Below are 18,172 nucleotides of genomic sequence, written 5' to 3' on the forward strand. Positions count from 1 at the left end.
GGACAGAGTAGAACTGCCCCATAGGGTTTCCAGGAGTGGCTGATGGATTTGAACTGCCAGCCTTTTGGTTACCAGCCAAGCTCTTAACCACTGCACCACCAAGGCTCCATTCCATTGTGCTTAGGAGAAAGAAAATCCTTAACTTGGTTTTATAATGCTCTGTGCAGACTGCCGTTGCTGGCCTCTCCAGCCTGATCTCACACTACAGTAATCTCTTTTCAACCAGCTACACTGGCCTTTCAGTTCAGCTGGGCTAGGCTCTTCTCCATCTCAGTCTTTACACATGCTTTTCTTTCTGCCTAACTCATTCTTACTCCCACCTCTCCCTCCTCTATCTTTGCCAGTAAACTTCAGGTCTCAGCTTTAAAGTCACCTCTGAATCCCCAGTCCCCACTCGTCAGTGGTCAGTCCCAGATGGGGACTCCCCTGGCACCGGGCACATCAGCACCAAGCAGTTATGAAAATCGTAATAAATAGTGTAACTAGCTGATCAGTTTGCCTCACTTCATCTTTAGACCTCTGGGAACAGGGTCCCTGTCGGTCTTGTTCACTGCTGTGTCCCTTGGTGCCCTGTACAGTGCGTGGCACATGGTGTGTGTTCAATGAATGTTAGCTGGATGACCGATACGTCTCTAGACCCTTCGTTCAGGTGTCAGGGCAGATGTGGGGAAAAGAAACTCGTAGGAGGGAGCCACTGCCCAGCAGCCCTCCTGGACTTCGCTTATAGAGGCCAGGGTGACACTGCCGGCGACCCTACGTTCAGAGGGCCTGGCGGGAGAGCTGGGCTGGGGTCGCACCATCAGGAGCCGTGGTCATGGCGCTCACAGGTCGCACGTTTAAATACACGATCAGATGGATCTACCTGGCAGCTCCTGGAAGGCGGGTGAGAACTTCAGCAGGCTGTTGGGGAAGGGGTTCGGAGCCAGGCGACGGATTTGCTAGGCGTGAGTCACAAAACGGCCTCCTCCACCTCAACAGAAAAAGCTTGGACTCCCAACTGCGACAAAAGATGCGAGGCAGGAACGCCACAGCCTGCTCAATTTGGATGGCCGAAAGACCCCGGAGCTCGGGATGCACGCCCGCCAGGCCCCGAGAAGAGCTCGCCGCGGGCCCAGCCGGAGAGCGGCGCCCACCCCGCGCCTGCGCACTCCGGGCCCGGCGCCCCCTCCGCTCTCTGGGCTCCGCCTCGCGAGGCGGGTCCGCCAGCTCCGCCCCGCCCCCGCCCTCTGCGTGCGCACCGCCTAGAGCCCGCCTCCGTGAAAGGCTGCCGGCGTATGCGGCCGGGCTGGTTCACTGGCTGCTGGCGGCTCACCGCGCGCATTGCTGACTTAGTTCTCTAGCTGATTTGAAGCCGGTGTCAGGTAGGCAGACGCCAGGGACCCCGGGGGAACTGTTCCTCCATGCAGGAATCGGTGGCGCGAGAGCAGCCCGGCGCGGGACTGCCACACCGCCGGGTGACAGACATTGCTCCCCACCAATCAGGGGTGAGGTGGCTCGGCCTCTTGCCCAATGGGCTGCGTCCCTAACTGGAGTGGGGCGGGCGGCCCGGGCCGACGAGGAGCCGGCTCCCGCGCGCGGGGCCGCGTGGCCGCGCGTTGGTGGGCCAGGGGCCGAAGGGGCGTGGGGCGGCCAGAGAGGCCGCAGGTCCTGGGCTTCGGGGCCCGGCAGCGCTCGTTTCCGCCCGGCCCGGCCCGGCTCGGCTGAGTCAGAGATGACTCTTGGGATGGAGAGGGCCGAAGGGGCGCGGGAGCGCCCTTTTCTCAGCCCCTTTCCGCAAGAAAGCCCCGGCGGCCGCCTCTGTTGGGGCTTCCCTGACCCTCGACCCTCCGGCCTCCAGGCACGGGCCTGGCTTTCCTGGATGAGAGGTGAAGGTCCGAGACAGGCCCGCCCCGGTGGAGGATGGGTGCGGGGCCTAAGGGCGGCCCCCTCGGCCCTGCCGTGTGCGTGGGGACGTGGCGCGCCCCGACTCCCGTGGGCGGAAGGTGCCTTTGAGCTCGCCGGGCCCGTCCCCCGCCCGGTGCTGGCCCTGTGGGCCCCACAGCAGTTCCCCTCCCTCCAGCTACCGGCAGTGAGGATGCTGGCATTTAAAAGAAGTTGACTGCGTTTGAGTGGCGCGGTTACGTCCACACTCATTATGATTTTGGATCTTCAGCAGTCCTCTGACTGACACAGGCGATGCGGAGATTATCACCCCCATTTTACAGACCTGAGAACTCAGGCTTTTCGGACTATATATATATATATATATATATATATATTTTTTTTTTTTTAAATTTATTTAAGCGACTTGACTGAAGCCTTGTGCACAAGTGGTGTAGCTGGAAGTTGACCTCAGAACGTAAAAAAAAAAAAGCTCAGGTTCTAGATGGCGATTTTTTGTCTTTTTTCCCCCATCTTTGTTGAATTCCTCTGCTGCATCTTGATTTATATTGTTACATGTGTGCGTGAAAACCTTCCACTATCTCCCCATCACCTTCAGAATAAAATTCACAGTTGGGCTTTTCAGGTTTCTGCATGATTTGGCCCCTTGCTTAGCTTTCCAACTTATTTACCACCTTCTCCAACACCATCCTCTTCTCCAGCAGAATTGGCCCTATCCCTGTTCTTTTAGATGGCCCCTCGCCTTCCTACTCATGCTGCTCTCTCTGGTCCCTTTCCCACACTTTTAAAGCTGCTTAGTCCTTCAAGGTCCATTGCAAATCTGAGGTCTACAAAGCAGGAGCAGTCTCCAAGCTGGACCCTCCTTTGATGGGCCATGGTACTTTACCTTAGTGTTGACACTGAAAGCTTTCTACTGTCTCTTCTTCCCCTTTTATACCCTTCACATTTGGTCCATCTGCTTTTCACCACCACTAGATTATTCATTTATCTGTAAATGCCTCATGTCTCTAACTGGATGGCCATAACTTGATATGGGCCCAAATCTGATTAATTTTTGTGGTCTCCACAGTGTCTAGCATAATAGCTCAAACATACTACGTAGCTGGTAAATGTCAGCAAATGAGTTGTCCCTGCCTCCCACCTGATCTTTGTGTACGTGGGGAATATTTACTGCCAGGCACTATGGGAGACTGCAAGAATCTTCCCAAAAGAATAAAACTGGAGCATATCAAATGCAAATGGATGAGATTAGTCTTCTGGAGGAGTAACCTACTCAATAAAGAGGGTGGCTGAAGAATTTCTAGGAACATCTAAAATTTAATCAGTGGAACCAGGGTATAGTCTCAGCAAGGGTTATGTCTAGTTAGCACGTATCTAAAATGTAGCCATGTCTGATAGTCATGTGTCCATAGGAACCTTTCAGCTGTAAAATGATGGTCAGGGTGGTCCCCTAAATAATAGGGACTTAGGGTCAAAAAAAGTTAAGGAAAATGGCATACGGTATACCCTATTTGGGAGATCACAGTGTGCGTTAAAGAAACCAGCTGACTTTGCTTAAGCAGCGTTTCTCCAATTTGTTTATCCATAAAACCCATTTTGGGACTCTCATATGCATTTTGTAGAAGCCATGGCACATGCTTTTGGGAATACTGCAAACAGAGGATAGAAAGCAGGACGTGGTTGGGGTGGGTTCCTTGCCTTCCTTGCCGGATGAGAGGAAAGACATTCTGAGCATTCTTACCTCCTTGCTAAGCTCATTCATTCCTGCCTTGAGAAATGGCTCATGGGGGGAGGGATGCTCTAAGCCAAACTCCTCAGTTTCCGTGTTCCTTTCTTAGCTTATTTTTATTATATCTTGGCTTCACATGGCCTGTTCCTGGAGGAAGAAAATGTCCTGGCCATGCCAAAGAAAGCATTCTCTGCTATTTGGTAGTTATGTTTTTCATTTTGATCACATTTGGGTTTGCTGACCAAATGATGTTTTTGGGCCTCCGAAGCTGGGGACCAGCAATAAACCCTTCCTGACAAGTCTGTTGGTATCTCCTCACCTGGTCTGTGCTGTTTTCGCCTGCCTCTTGACTGCTGTCTTTGCAGTCGTCCCTTTTTATCTCTCCAGTCTGTTCGTTCCATTCTTTGCCCTGACTGTACTACTCTTTGAATTTAATCTAATCTGCCTTCTCTTTGAGTCCTCTGCTTATGATGTGCTTCACATTGGTTTATTATCTGATGTCCCCCCCCATACAGTCTCTCTTCACGGCACATCTGGGAGAGATTAGTGATAAGGAGCAAGTTGTTATTAAATGACAGTTGAGAACTGCATATAATTAAAAGAAAATTTTAGGTTTATCTGCAACCCTTAAATGTTGAAGTCTTAGTCTCTCTATCCTTTTATTCTCACCCTTAACCTAGAGGAGCTGTATTTTCTTGACGATACATTGTAGTTTAGCCAAAGTCCTTCTTGCATTGAGGGGAGGGGAGGACGGAATTGGAGTGCTAATGTTTTTTCCTTTCATCTAAGAAGTAGCCAGGCACCTAGGTATACCAGCATCTGGTAGTAATGGCAGCCAACATTGGGGCATAGTGTTCTATCAACAATTTAGAGCTTCTTTTTTTTTTCTTAAGGTTCACTCTCAAGGTTGTTAGTTGTTGAAGCTTTAAACTTAAGCTACGTTATTTGAGTAACAGTTTTTTTTTTTTTTTAACTCATATTTGACTAAAGTTATTCAGTGTTCCAAGATCCAAATATTTGTTATCCCATTTAAACCTGGCAGCAACCTTCAGGAGTCATATTTTGACAGACCAGGAAACCAAGGCTCCCAGAAGGCTCATAGCTAGTTGGTGACACAGCTGGTATTTGAACCCAGATAAGTTGATTGATTGAGATATATTTTATCTGTAAGTTTTTCTTTCTCTTTGGTTGCACGCTCAGCTGCTAACCAGAGGTTAACAGTTGGAGTCCACCCAGAGGTAACTCAGAAGAAAGGCCTGGCAATCTACTTCCTAAAAATAGCCATTGAAAACCCTATGGAGCACAGTTCTACTCTGACACACATGGGGTCGCCATGAGTCAGAATCAACTCAACAGCAACTGGTTCTGATTTTTAAATTGAGATATGTTTTATCTGTAATTTTTATTTTTCCCAGGTCAAAAAATTAAAATGAAGTACATTCTAGTTACTGGCGGTGTTATATCAGGAATTGGAAAAGGAATCATTGCCAGCAGTGTGGGCACAATACTGAAGTCATGTGGTTTACATGTAACTTCAATTAAAATTGACCCATACATTAACATTGATGCAGGAACCTTCTCTCCTTACGAGCATGGTAAGCAAAATGCATTTCGTTCTTTCTTTTTTGGAACAATGATTGTGTAGTATGTGGAAGGAAACCCTGGTGGCATAGTGGTTAAGTGCTACGGCTGCTAACCAAGAGGTCAGCAGTTAAAATCTGCCAGGCGCTCCTTGGAAACTCTATGGGGGCAGTTCTACTCTGTCCTATAAGGTTGCTATGAGTTGGAATCGACTCGACGGCACTGGGTTTGGTTTGGTTTAGTACGTAGCCTTTAGAAATTGTGTGCCTATTTTGTATAACCTAACTCCCAAAGATCCTTAGCATAGCAGAATGATGTCTTTCTTGCCTAGACAAAGGAAGCAGTAGAAATGGTCTCTTGGTAGCTGACTGAAAGTTTGTCAGTTTGCTTGAAAAAAAGAAATCTGGTGACTTAATAACCTTCAAATATTCAAGAAGAGGGATTGTGTTTATTCTTCATGGCCCCAATCATTAGAAATAGGATTGGTGGATACAAGTTGTAGGGAAATAAATTTTGGCCCAATATAAGAAAGAGCTTTTTATTAGCAAGTGCTCTTCAAGAGTGGGGTGTCCAGCTTCAAGAAGTCGTGAGTTCCCATCCGTAGAGGTGTTCTACCAGAGGCCAGATGGACACTTTGTAGGGAATTTAAGCAACAGATAGATGCTGGATTTGAATGATCTGTAAGCTAGATTGTTTTGCTAAAGGAGCTTGGATAGTATAAGCCAGGCTTTCTGAGGGGAGTGAAACAGTTGAAACCTTTAAGGGAGGATAGAAAGATAGCATTTTGCTACTTTGTTATTACTGAGTACCTGTCAACTGTGTGATGTATAACCTTGTCTCCAATACCTGTTATGGATTAAACTGTGTCCCCCCAAAATGAGTGTTGTAAATCCTAGTGGTTAAGAGCTATGGCTGCTAACCAAAAGTTTGGCAGTTCACATCCACCAGGTGCTCCTTGGAAACTCTATGGGGCAGTTCTACTCTGTCCCGTAGGGTTGTTACATGTCAGAATCGACTCGCTGGCAACGGTTTTGTTTTTTTTTTTGGGTAACCTGTGGATGTAATCCCATTTGGAAATAAGATTTTCTTTGCTGTGTTGATGAGGCCACATCAGTGTAGGGTGTGTCTTAGACCAATCACCTTTGAGAAATAATATGAGTAGATTAGGCACAGAGAAGCAAGCAGAGATGGGGAAAGATAGATGCCACACCACATGAAGTTTGCCAAGGGACTGAGGAACAGAAGCTGAAGAGAGACAAGGACCTTCCCCCAGATCCAACAGAGAAAGCCTTCACCTAGAGCTGGTGCCCTGAACTCGGACTTCTAGGCTCCTAAACTGTGAAAAAAGAAGTTTTTGCTAAAGCCACCCACTTGTGGTATTTCTGTTATAGTAGCACTAGATAACTAAGACAATGTCTAAAGATGAATTGCTTAAAATTGGGAGTAGATGTGCTGTTAAAACATACTTCTCAGTTTCAAAATTCTGTAATATTCTCCTGATGTCTAATGTTGGGGTAAAAATCTATAAGGATAAGTGTCCTTAGAGTAAAAATTCTTATGTAACAAATAGCGTCAGGAAAAGATCAACAGACTAGAGTGATTTTTAACAGAATTCCTTAGCGAAAGAGGAGCTATTTCTTTGAGGGGCAAAGTAAGACATTTTTCTTTCCCTACTTTTAAACTTGACTCCCATCGTGATGGTAGGAATTCTGTGCACAATTTTTAGAACGAAGCTTCAAGAAATGAATGTTAAGCAAAGGAATAAGGGGAAACTTCTCCACTTTCACAGCTTTGTTTAGGATTAAAGTATAGCCCAGAAGCTGGTTTATAATCAACACAACCTTAATATATATATATCTTATATAAATTTTGAATCACATCATACTTTTTTCACATTTTGAACCTTACTTTGCTCTATTAGGAGAATATTTTGAAAATTGGTTTTCTGTAAGCAGCAGATACCATCCTATAATAGCTTCCCGCCGTGAAGTCCCATGTACCCACAGCCTTCTAGGGGGTGATTGCCTCCACTTCATGCCGTTTCATATCTCTTTCAGATTAAAAGTGAGTTTGTTGACAGGCTGGAGGTGTGACATCACCTTTTGGAGAATGATTGGTCATTTTTCTTTCTTTTGTGCGTATTTAGTTTTCTGGAAATACATTTCTTTGCCTCATATCATGTTAATGCAGACTTTGTTCTATTCGAGTGTTATACTTTGGGACTCCGGTTGTGCCATGGTACATGTATTTTTCACTTACGTAAATATTTTCACTGTTCCCTACAGGGGAAGTTTTTGTGTTGGATGATGGTGGTGAAGTAGACCTTGACCTGGGTAACTATGAGCGGTTCCTTGACATCCGCCTCACCAAGGACAATAATCTGACCACTGGAAAGATATACCAGCACGTCATTAACAAGGAACGCAAAGGAGATTACTTGGGAAAAACCGTCCAAGGTAATGTTGGGTTTACTTTTAAGATGTTTAGTTTCTTCTAAGTACCTTTTTTTTTTTCTTCTTTTTTTTTGCAATTTCAACATGGAAGTGTCAGGTGTTACTGAAACATGCCTTCAGTTGATAATTAGAGTTGTATGCCGTTTACTCAGAAAATCACTTAGCGAGGCCAAGGCTGCTCTGTGCATGGTATGGGAGGTGTCAGCCTAGCTCAGGTGGCATGATTTGAGCCCTGAGGGCTGTTGTTTTTATTCAGTGAAAATGATGCAGTGAAATGACACAGACAGCTAGATTAGGGCGTTAACCCAAGGGTGTGTGTGCTGTGGGCCTGGCACTTACTGTGTATAGATGGTAATAAGGAAACAGACATCCATTGCATGGTTTTCACTCTGTTCATCAGTGCTAGGTGCACTGTGGGGGTGATGTCTGAGGTGGTCTCTGGGCCCTCCTGAGCTTTCACCACACAGCTCCACTTGCATCTGTTTGATGTATTGGGCTTTTTACAAGCATTGATTTGAGAAAAGTGTTCTGCTTTTAAAAAGGTGGGTTTGGAAAACTACTGGTCCAGTATCGTGGCATAAGCTCAAATGTTGGGGGTTGCTGAAAAGTGGCTGAGTTATGGGAATAAATCTGCTCTTGGCTTAGACTTTACTCAACTGAAAGCTGAGGGTCACACGTATAGCTGGCTCTGGCCTAGGGCTGCCCTGGGCAGATTTTGGGCTAATTGGGTCATGTTTGGATCTTAGCTCTGCCACTTACCAGCTTTATGAACATGGGCCAATTACTGTCTTTGAGACCTGGTTTCCTTTTCTGTAAAACAGAGACAATAGCAGTACCTACCTCCCTGGGTTCTTAGGAGCTAAGTCAGTAAAGTGTTCCCTGAGTTTCTGACACACAGAAAGGGATCAACTAGGAATAACAATGATTGTGCTCATACAGCTTGTTGCTCTAGGCCTCCAGCACATTCATTCATTTATTCATTCATCGTATTGAAGGCTCACTGTGGTCAGAGCCTTGCTAGTGCTGGGGATACATGATAAACAAGACCAGTGCAGTCCTTGACCCTGTGGAGGTTACCTTGTGGGTGAGACAACAGCTAAAACATGGTATCTGACAGGAGCTGTAAAGGAAATAGATGGGGTGGGAGAGAAAGGGTGACCAGGGAGAGTCACTTGGGACAGGTGATCAGGGAAAGCCTCCAAGGAGAGGATGTTTGAGCTGAGAGGCCAGCCATTGGAAGAGTGGAAGGAGGCGGCCTTGGCAAGTGCAGAGGCCCGAGGCCAAAAAGGGCTTGGTCATTAAAGGAGTGGAGGGTGTTGAAGTGACTCTAGGGGATGGTGGGAGAGGTTGGCCAGGTGGGCTGCAGCCAGAAGGCAGGGAATTTGGATTTGGAGTATTGGGAAGCCATTAAAGAGTTTGAACATGGGCGATGTGATGAAATCTGCTTTGCATTTTTAAAAGATTGCTTTGGCTACTGTATGTGGAATAGGTAATGAATATTCTTGTGTGTGAGGCCCTGCTAGTTATATGCATAGCAAGTTAAACTGTAGTCTCTGCACCTTAGTTTGCAGTCTGAGCCCTACAACTAGAATCTTTACAAAGCTTTTTTTTTTAAATAATATTTTACTGAGTTTTTGGTAAAAGTATAAACAGCAAGTTAGGTTTCCATTTGACAGTTTTCCACACAACTTGTTCAGTGAAATTAGTTATATTTATCACAATCTGTCAGCATTCTCTTTTTTTTTTTTGAACAGTTGCTACATGTACAATTTAGTGACATTGACTATGTGCTTTGAGTTGTGTAACCATTCTCACCCTCCTTTTCTGAGTTGTTCCTCCCTTGTTAACATAAACTCACTATTCCCTAAGGTTCCAGTCTAATCTTTAGAGTTGCTGTTGTCAGTTTGATCCCATATAGATAGTTCTTAAAAGAACACACCTTTTTTTTATTAGTTAAGCTAAACTATTGTTTGGTGTTAAGAAGGCTTTAGGGGATATTTTTGGTTTCAGGTTTAAAGATTATCTCAGGACAATAGTTTCAGGAGTTCATCCACTCTTCGTGGCTCCAGAAAGTCAGCTCCATGAGAATTTGAAATTCTGTTCTTCATTTTCCTTTTTCCATCAGGACTCTTCTATGGAATCTTTGATCAAAATGTTCAGTAATGGTAGCTGGGCATGGTCCAGTTCTGGTCTCATGGCAAAAGAGGCAGTTGTTCATGGAGGCAATTAGCCAACATTCCATTTCCCCCTCCTAATCCTGACTCTTCGTTCTCTGTTGCTCCAGGTGAATAGAGACCAACTGTTGTGCCTTAAATGGCCTCTTGGAAGCTTTTGAGACCCCAGGCACTAGAACTAGGAGGTAGAACAGAAGCACTAAACAGGTTATTAGGCTGATTAACTGGAATGTCCCATGAAACCATGATCCTAAACCTCCAAACTGAGGAACCAAATCCCATGAGGTGTTTGGTTATACATAAGCAGCCTCAGCAGCTACTCTTTTTTTTTTTTTTTGTCTTTGTAAATATATCTGTCATAACTTTTGCCAGTTCAGGCTGTGTAACCCTACCCTTAATCAATGCAAATTTTCCATCATTGTTAACCCCTGTGTTCCCTCTCTCTCCCACCCCTGGTAAGCACTAATAAACTCTGGTCTCTATATGTTTGTCTTTTCCTGTCTCTCTATATAAGTGAGGTCATACAATATCCTTCCTTTTGTGGTTGGCTTATTTCACTCAGCATAATGCCTTCAAGCTCCATCCGTACTGTAGAGCATGTATCAAGACTTCCTTTCTCCTACTGGCTGAGTGAGTAGTACTCCATTGTATGTATGTACCACAGTTTGTTTCTCCACTCATCTATTACGGGCATTTAGGTTGTTGGCTATTGTGAATAGGGCTGCAGCGAACATTGTTGTACATGTCTCTTTTTGAGCCTCTGCTTTCAAGTCTTTTGGGTGTATACCTAGGAGTAGAATTGCAATTTTTACAAAGTTTTTAACAATGGCCAGCACTCATTAAGCGCTTTCATGCCAGGCATTTGCGTAGCATTTAGTAAGCTCCATCTCATAAGATTTTTATGGCTTTATGTTAAGTGGAGCTGTTACCTCCACTAAACAGATGGAAAAACTGAGCTTAACGAAGGTAATTTGCCCAAAGATCACAGCTGATGAGTGGTGGAACTGAGATTGGAATGCAGACATTCTGATGCCGACTGCTGTGCTGTGAACCACTCTGCCATCCTCTTCTGCCCCCTGCAGTGGAGTGTCAGCCCTTTGGTGACTGGAAACATGATGGGATAGGGTCCTGGTAGGATGACAGCTGGGAAAGCACTCAGGTGTCATTCTCCCACCTTCAGCCTTGGCTGTAAGCAGCATGGGTGGCTGTGTGGCTTGTTGGGCTGGTGTGCAGCCAGAGGGTGGACCTGACCAATGCAGAGGGACAGATGCCCTGATGTGGCTCAGGATGCCATGCTCGGCCTTGTTCTCTTGCACTGCTTCCAGCAACAACTTGGAAGTCTGGAAAGGAAGCAGCAGGGAGCGTGAGGTCAAAGATTTATTGGAGCCATTTAAAAACATGATCCTACTGCTACTGCGTCAGGACAAATAACTCAGATACTAAAATTGAATAGTTTAACACAAGTTGTATCTGCCTGGATTCTTATTGGTTCCTTTGTTTAAAATCAATGCTTATGGGAAAGTATAGGTGACGCGTTTCTTTTCTGTTTTCCAGTTGTCCCTCACATCACAGATGCAATCCAGGAGTGGATAATGAGACAGGCGTTAATACCTGTAGATGAAGACGGCCTGGAGCCTCAAGTGTGTGTTATTGAGGTTGGTGTGTGTCTTTTCTAAACTCCACGGTTCCTGCCTGTATGAACAAGTGTACATATTCATCTCATTAGTCAGCCATCAACAACTGATAAGACAATTACTACTGAAGTCCCTGGGCCTCCTATCTGCCTGAGTTATGTTGCAATATTTTTTATGGCAGGTCAGGTCATAGTCATGTGGAATGGCCACACGGTAGAAAGCAATACTTAGTCCAAGTGATTCTCCTTTTTCAGCATTTATAGATTCGCCTAGTACAGACTTTACCAATTAGGGTGGTGTGACACATTTTCATCTACTTCTTGAGAAAGTCTGCAGACCTTTGGCTTTCCACTGGCAGGAACAGTCATCTCTGAGTGAGCGTCATTTGGTTTTGGTTTCTGTGCTCCTGCAGTGCTGATTCAGGCTGTTGGGTTGCTGTGTTCATTCAATCGAAAGTTCCAGCAGTTTATTTATAATTGATGCTTTTAAATACAAAAGTGATTGTGGTTAGCTAAGGAGATAAGATCTAGATGTCTTTGCTTTGTGAGTCACATACAAATAAAAGCTCTCTCACCTGACCTTTGTCTTGAAATGATATGCGAAGATCCATAATAACCTCGGGCAACAGTGAGCCTGTCCAAAAAAGTCATCTTTTAACAAGAGGAAATGTCTAAGGCTGTAAACTAACATTCTGCAAGGCTAGAGAGTCTGTATTATGCTGTTCCTGGTATGGCATTGAGGTGACAGGGAGCAGCTGTTGGATAATGAAACCACCAGAGGAAGGTTTGGTGCTAACCTTTGAAACAACTTTGTTCTTCTAGCTCGGTGGAACAGTGGGAGATATAGAAAGCATGCCGTTTATTGAGGCTTTCCGTCAATTCCAGTTCAAAGTCAAAAGAGAGAACTTTTGTAATATCCACGTCAGTCTAGTCCCTCAGGTAAGGTATTCAAGGTTGTACATTGGGAGAAATGGACAGGAGGGAGAAAAGGATCATTTTCACTCCGTATCTAGTATTATTAACCACTCGAGGTGCAGGAAGCAGGCAAGAAAGAACTTTTTGGGGGAATTAAAAATTATATTTTTTGAAAGGATCAAATGAAAAGCATTCAAAAAAGGATCAGTTGCAGGGAAGAGGCAGTGGATTGAACATGTGCAGTTGTCTTTACTCCACGGCAAAACCTCATTGTAACTAAAATAGAGGGATTTTTTTTTAACACAGAATTTTACAAAGATAAATAGAATGTGAGAGGAGTCAACAGTAGCAGATGGACAAGTAGAAAGTGACCTAGCAGACCTGGGGAGCTGAATCCTGGCAAGTAGAGAAACAACCCTGTTTGCTCTGTAGAACCCCCAGAAGGCTTAGGCAGCGCCAGGCACTTCTGTAAGCAGGGGTGGGGGGGGGACTCATAACTGCTGTTTCAGAAGCGGTTAGACCCACACATCCTCTTTAATATGTACTCCTGGCATCAGCCCCTCTCCCACCTTGGCAGAGGACCATAGGATTTTTCTATGGAGAGAGTTTCTGGATGGGTAGGCACTAGGGACAGTTGAGGGCAATAGTACTGAACTCAAAACATGGGGATTAAGTGTAATTTAATGCTGCCGAGACACCCGTCCTTCTTCTGCCACTTGGTTCCCAGACGAGACTGTAGGATTCTTCTCTGGGAATCTGACTAGTCCAGGAGAAAGAGCCCTTCTCCCAGGGGCTCCCCAGTGAAAGAGGTCAGCCAGATTCCCCCACAGTGAGGACCCCAGTTGGCACACCCACCCATTCACACAGAGCTTCCAGTCAGCCTTTAGTGTGAGCAGACATCCAGTGGTCCCCAGACATTTGGAGAAAGCATCTAATGGGTAAGAGACCAAAACAACCAGAAAAAAGGGAACGTTCACGGAAACTGAGGCTCTGCAGGGAGCAGGAAACTTAGAAAAAACACCTATCAGTAATGTCCTCAGAGAATTCAGAGGAGAGAAATTGCATCCATTAAACAAGACCTGGCTGCCATGGGGAACACAAAGAACAACAAATAACTCTTAGATATTAAAAATTGGATAGCGGAAACGAAAAGCTTAAGAGAAAGCTGAGGAAGAGGTAAGAAAATTAGAGAACCAGTCTAGGAGTTTTAACACCCAGATAATAGGAGTTCCAGAAAATGAGAGAAACAGAGAAGTGGTGATCTGAACCAGTAATCAGCCTGCCATCTGGTTTTGAAAATGACGTTTTCTTAAAACACAGCCACGCCTGTTGTTTCTGTATTGTCCATGATTGCTTTTGCACTATAACAACAGTGTTGAGTAGTTGTGACAGAGACTGTATGGCCCACAAAGCCTCAAATACTTGCTCTCTGGCCTGTTACAGAAAACATTTTCTGACCCTGATCAAAACAGTTCAAGGAAATTTCCAGAGATGAGTTTCTAGATTGAAAGGCCCCACAGAATGCCCAGCACACTGGATGGTAAATGACACACAAACACCAAGGCACATCATTATGAAATTTGAGAATACCCCAAAAAAACCCCTATAGGCCAGAGTAGAACTGCCCCATAGAGTTTCCAAGGAGTGCCTGGTGGAATATCAGGGTAGAAGTTCTAAAGGCCTCTAAAGAGAAAAATCAGAAAAGCAGCGGGCTTTTCAATATTGGAAGCTAAAAGATAGTGAAGCTATTTCTTTGAAAATAGTAAGGGAAAAGGATTTCCAACCAGGAATTTTATGCCCAGCAAATCTGTCAATTAAAGTATGGGAGGAGACTAAAGATAAATCACTGCAGAGAAAATACAGAGTGACAAAAACAAAATGACAACAACAAAAAATTTACGAATGTCAAGGAAAACAAAAAATGAGAAAGAAAAAGTATGGGACAAGGTTGAACTGAATAGCAATTAAATACTTAAAAATACATAAACCCTGCAGAGGGATCTACCCAAAATCCTGAGACGGGGGCTGCAGGCCCAGGAAGGGTGTGCATGTAGTGGATGCAGGGGAACGAGAGAGGGTGGGACCCTCCTTTAACACGGAAATCAGTAGAAAATACCCGCAGCTAAATGTCAGGAAGTAGCAATGAAGCATACCAGGAGGATCAAGGAAAAGCATTGCAGAGTGGTTGCCTTGGGGGTTTGGGAATTGGAGGGATGGATGAGGACTGGGTACCTTTGTTCTTGAAGACAAACCTTGTGGAGCTATATTTGACTCTAAAATATGTGCAGGTGTTAACTGTGACAAAAATTAAAATTAAATTCTATAAGTGGTCAGGTTATCTGTTTACCTATTAGAAGGTGTTCAGGGAAGAATCATACTTGAAAATTCTTTATTACAGAGAATTTTTTCCCCCCTTTTGCAAAATAGCCAAGTTCAACAAGGGAACAGAAGACTAAACCCACTCAGAATAGCATTCGGGATCTCAGAGGACTTGGGCTTTCCCCAGATCTGGTAAGATTTCCTGATAACCTGCTTTCGGTGCAATCTTATATGTCTAATTGAGATCCCTCCTCCATGACAGGTGGGACCTTTGTTTTCTTGGCCTGCTTTTGATTGTGATTGACGGTGGAGAAAATAGGCAGTGCTCTGAACTGAGGCTTTATTTTACCAGCATGCGTGTAACTGGCGTGTGGGAGGCCTGTACTGTCCTCTCCTCTCATTTCTTCTCCTTTTGCTGCCGACCCAGGCATAGAAATGAAGGAGGAAAACCCCAGTTAGCTTTTGTGGTTCATTCATCTGTGTGCCTAATGTACTGCCATTTGTACTGCCATTCTCTCCTGGGATTTGGGGTTTAGGAATTTAAGTTCTGAAAATAGGTAATACACTTTCATAGCTTACTTGTGCTCACTGTTAACATTTTAATCCATCTTAGCAATGTGCTGTCTTTTAATTTCATTCAGGAATAAAACCGAGCTTTGTCATCCTGTCTGTCTACCTAAACTGACTTGTTTTATTTCCTGCTAGGTTGTGTGCAGGTGCTCAAATCCTCTCGACACATCGGTGAAAAAGAAAATCTCAATGTACTGCCATGTGGAACCTGAACAAGTAAGCAGCAGTTTGATCTCCATGTAAATCTTTTTTCCTTCTAATTGTTTTAGAGTCTTGTAACCAGTTTCATGAGGCTTGTTTTGTAGTTTGAGATGGTAGACAGTCCCTGAAAGAACTGATAACTCTTGCTCTATGATTCAATGTTTTCTTATGTCTTTCGGCAACTTAAACATAGCTTTGCCTCTCCTGCCTCTTTTCTCCTTGCTCCTTGTACTTCATGCTTCCGCCATGCTAAATGTCTTTTGCACTTGCTAATTTTGGTGAGGTATCAGTGTCCCCTCTCCCTGTTGGTCTAACAATCTCTTCTTCATTTTCATCCCTCAGGGCCCAGCTAGGACATGGCATTTATAGAAAAGCTTTACTTGCCAAATCTGCTCTGCCACAAACCTCAGGGTTAATAACTTCCTTCTCGAGGCTACCTGTGCGTTTCATACATGCTGGTGGTAAGCTTATCGTACCAGTATGAGTACCAGTCGAGTTGATTCCAACTCATGGCGACCTCATGTGTGTCAGAGTAGAACTGTGCTCCACTGGGTTTTCAGTGGCTGATTTTTCAGAAGTAGATCGCCAGACCTTTCTTCCAAGGTGGCTCTGGGTGGACTCGAATCGCCAACCTTTTCGTTCATAGCGAGCACTTAACTGTTTGCACAATGTAGGGGCCGAGCTTATCATACTGTCTCTTAATGTTTGTGTTTGTCTCCCTGATGGACTCTGAGCTTCTTCAGGGCAAAGACTACCTTATCAGCTGTGTGGCTTGTGCCAGTTGCCTAAGGTGTTGTAGGCTGTCAAACATATTTTAGTCTTTTTGTTACCTGTGCTAACAGGGGTGACCTGTGGTATAGGAAGTCCAAAATGTTGGAACCCAAAATCCATATCTAAGCAGGGTGCTTAGTATGGAAATTCTAGTGAGCGATAAATTGAAGTGGTGGCACTGGTCAGGTTTAGCTGAAGGAGAGTAGAAGGGAAGCTAAGGTCAAGAAATTTTGAGACTAGGTTATTGGATATTTGAATTTTACTGTTTGTTAGTGCTGCTATAACAGAAATATCACAATTGGGTGACTTCAACAAATAGAAATTTATTTTCTCACAGTTTAGGAGGTTAGAAGTCTAAATTCAGGGTGCCAGCTCTAGGGGAAGGCTCTATCTGTCTGCTCTGAGGGAAAAGCCTCGTCTCTTTCAGCTTCTCTTCTTCATTTCCTTGGTGATCTCCACGTGGCATCGGTCTCCATTTGTGTTTGCGTGCTTCTGTGCCTGACCTGCTCTTTTATATCTCAGAAGTGATTGGCTTAAGATATACCCTACACTGACATGGCATCATTAAAATAAATCCTTATGCCCAGATGGGTTACATCCACAGGTGTCAGGGTGAGGATTTACAACACATAATTGGAGGGGGACACAATTCAATTCATACCAGTGGTCTCAAACTTGCTGCACGTTGGAATCACTTGGGGAGCTTTAAAAAAATACTTTTGTCTCATCTAAACTCTCTGAGGGACCAAATTACGGGGCTGAGGGCTGGGGACCATGGTCTTGGGGAACGTCTAGCTCAATTGGCATAACATAGTTTATAAAGAAAATGTTCTACATCCTACTTTGGTGAATAGCATCTGGGGTCTTAAAAGCTTGTGAGTGACCATCTAAGATACTCCACTGGTCCCACCCCAGTCTGGAGCAAGGGAAAATAAAGAAAACCAAAGACACAAGGCAAAGGTTAGTCCAAAGGACTAATGGACCACAACTACTGTGGCCTCCACCAGACTTGAGCCCAGCACAACTAGATGGTGCCTGGCCACTGCCACTGACTCTCTGACAGGGATCACAATAGAAGATCCAGGATAGAGCTGGAGAAAAATGTGGAACAAAATTCAAACTCAAAAAAAGACCAGACTTACTGGCCTGACAAAGACTGGAGAAGCCCCAAGAGTATGGCCCCCAGACAGTCTTAACTCAATACCGAAGTCACTCCTGAGATTCACCCTTCAGCCAGAAGTTTGACAGTCCCATTAAACAAACAGTGCGCGTACCTCAACCATGTATATGAGACTAAGTGGGCATACCAGCCCAGGGACAAGCACAAGAAGGCAGGAGGGGACAAGAATGCTGGACGAATGGAAATGGGGAGCCTGAGGTCGAGAAGGGGAGAGTGTTAACATGTTGTGGGGTTGGCAGCTGATGTCACAAAACAGTATGTGCATTAATTGCTTAATGAGAAACCCATTTGGTCTGTAAACCTTCATCTAAAGCACAATGGGGAAAAAAAAATACTGACATCTGCCTGCCTCTCCAGGGGTTCTGATTTAAGCAGCCTGGGGGTACAAGGTGGACTTTGGGTTTTTATAAGGTCCCCGAGTAGTTGTAATGAACAGCCGAGTCTGAGAACCGCTGTCCTATGTTAAGCCAACACGCATTCTTGGGACAGATCACACTTGGGCATGATTTTTCTTTTACTACCATTTGTGGTTTGGTTTGTGACTTTTCAAATAGGTTTTTTTTTTTTTTTTTAAATCCATGTTCATAATAGAGTAACCACTAATTTTCTTTTCTGTTCTTTTTGAGTTGGTTTTGGTCATTCTAGAAATTGGTCTTTTTTCTGTTTTTAAATTGAGAACAGATATTTTCCTAAGGACAGACAGACAGTAGGAGGCTGTAAGTCCAGTTAGTTTTTTTTTTTTTATTAAATAACCTTTTTTTCTTT

At 44.5% G+C, this 18,172-nt stretch overlaps 1 protein-coding gene across 2 annotated transcripts in view; it reads left to right on the top strand.

Moving 5' to 3' along the window:
• The first annotated feature begins 1,245 nt into the window (after nt 1-1,245).
• CTPS1 (CTP synthase 1) overlaps nt 1,246-18,172 on the top strand; it is a 33,066-nt gene continuing 16,139 nt past the window's right edge. For both annotated transcript variants that reach the window (XM_064281808.1, XM_064281809.1), the window contains exons 1-7: nt 1,246-1,361; nt 5,026-5,205; nt 7,477-7,647; nt 11,373-11,473; nt 12,274-12,390; nt 14,794-14,877; nt 15,391-15,471. In XM_064281808.1, the coding sequence (XP_064137878.1) occupies nt 5,040-5,205; nt 7,477-7,647; nt 11,373-11,473; nt 12,274-12,390; nt 14,794-14,877; nt 15,391-15,471 (720 nt within the window). In that variant the 5' untranslated portion in view covers nt 1,246-1,361; nt 5,026-5,039. The remainder of the gene's footprint in view (nt 1,362-5,025; nt 5,206-7,476; nt 7,648-11,372; nt 11,474-12,273; nt 12,391-14,793; nt 14,878-15,390; nt 15,472-18,172) is intronic.

Source organism: Loxodonta africana, chromosome 3 (genome assembly GCF_030014295.1).
Source record: "Loxodonta africana isolate mLoxAfr1 chromosome 3, mLoxAfr1.hap2, whole genome shotgun sequence".
Lineage (NCBI taxonomy): Eukaryota > Metazoa > Chordata > Mammalia > Proboscidea > Elephantidae > Loxodonta > Loxodonta africana.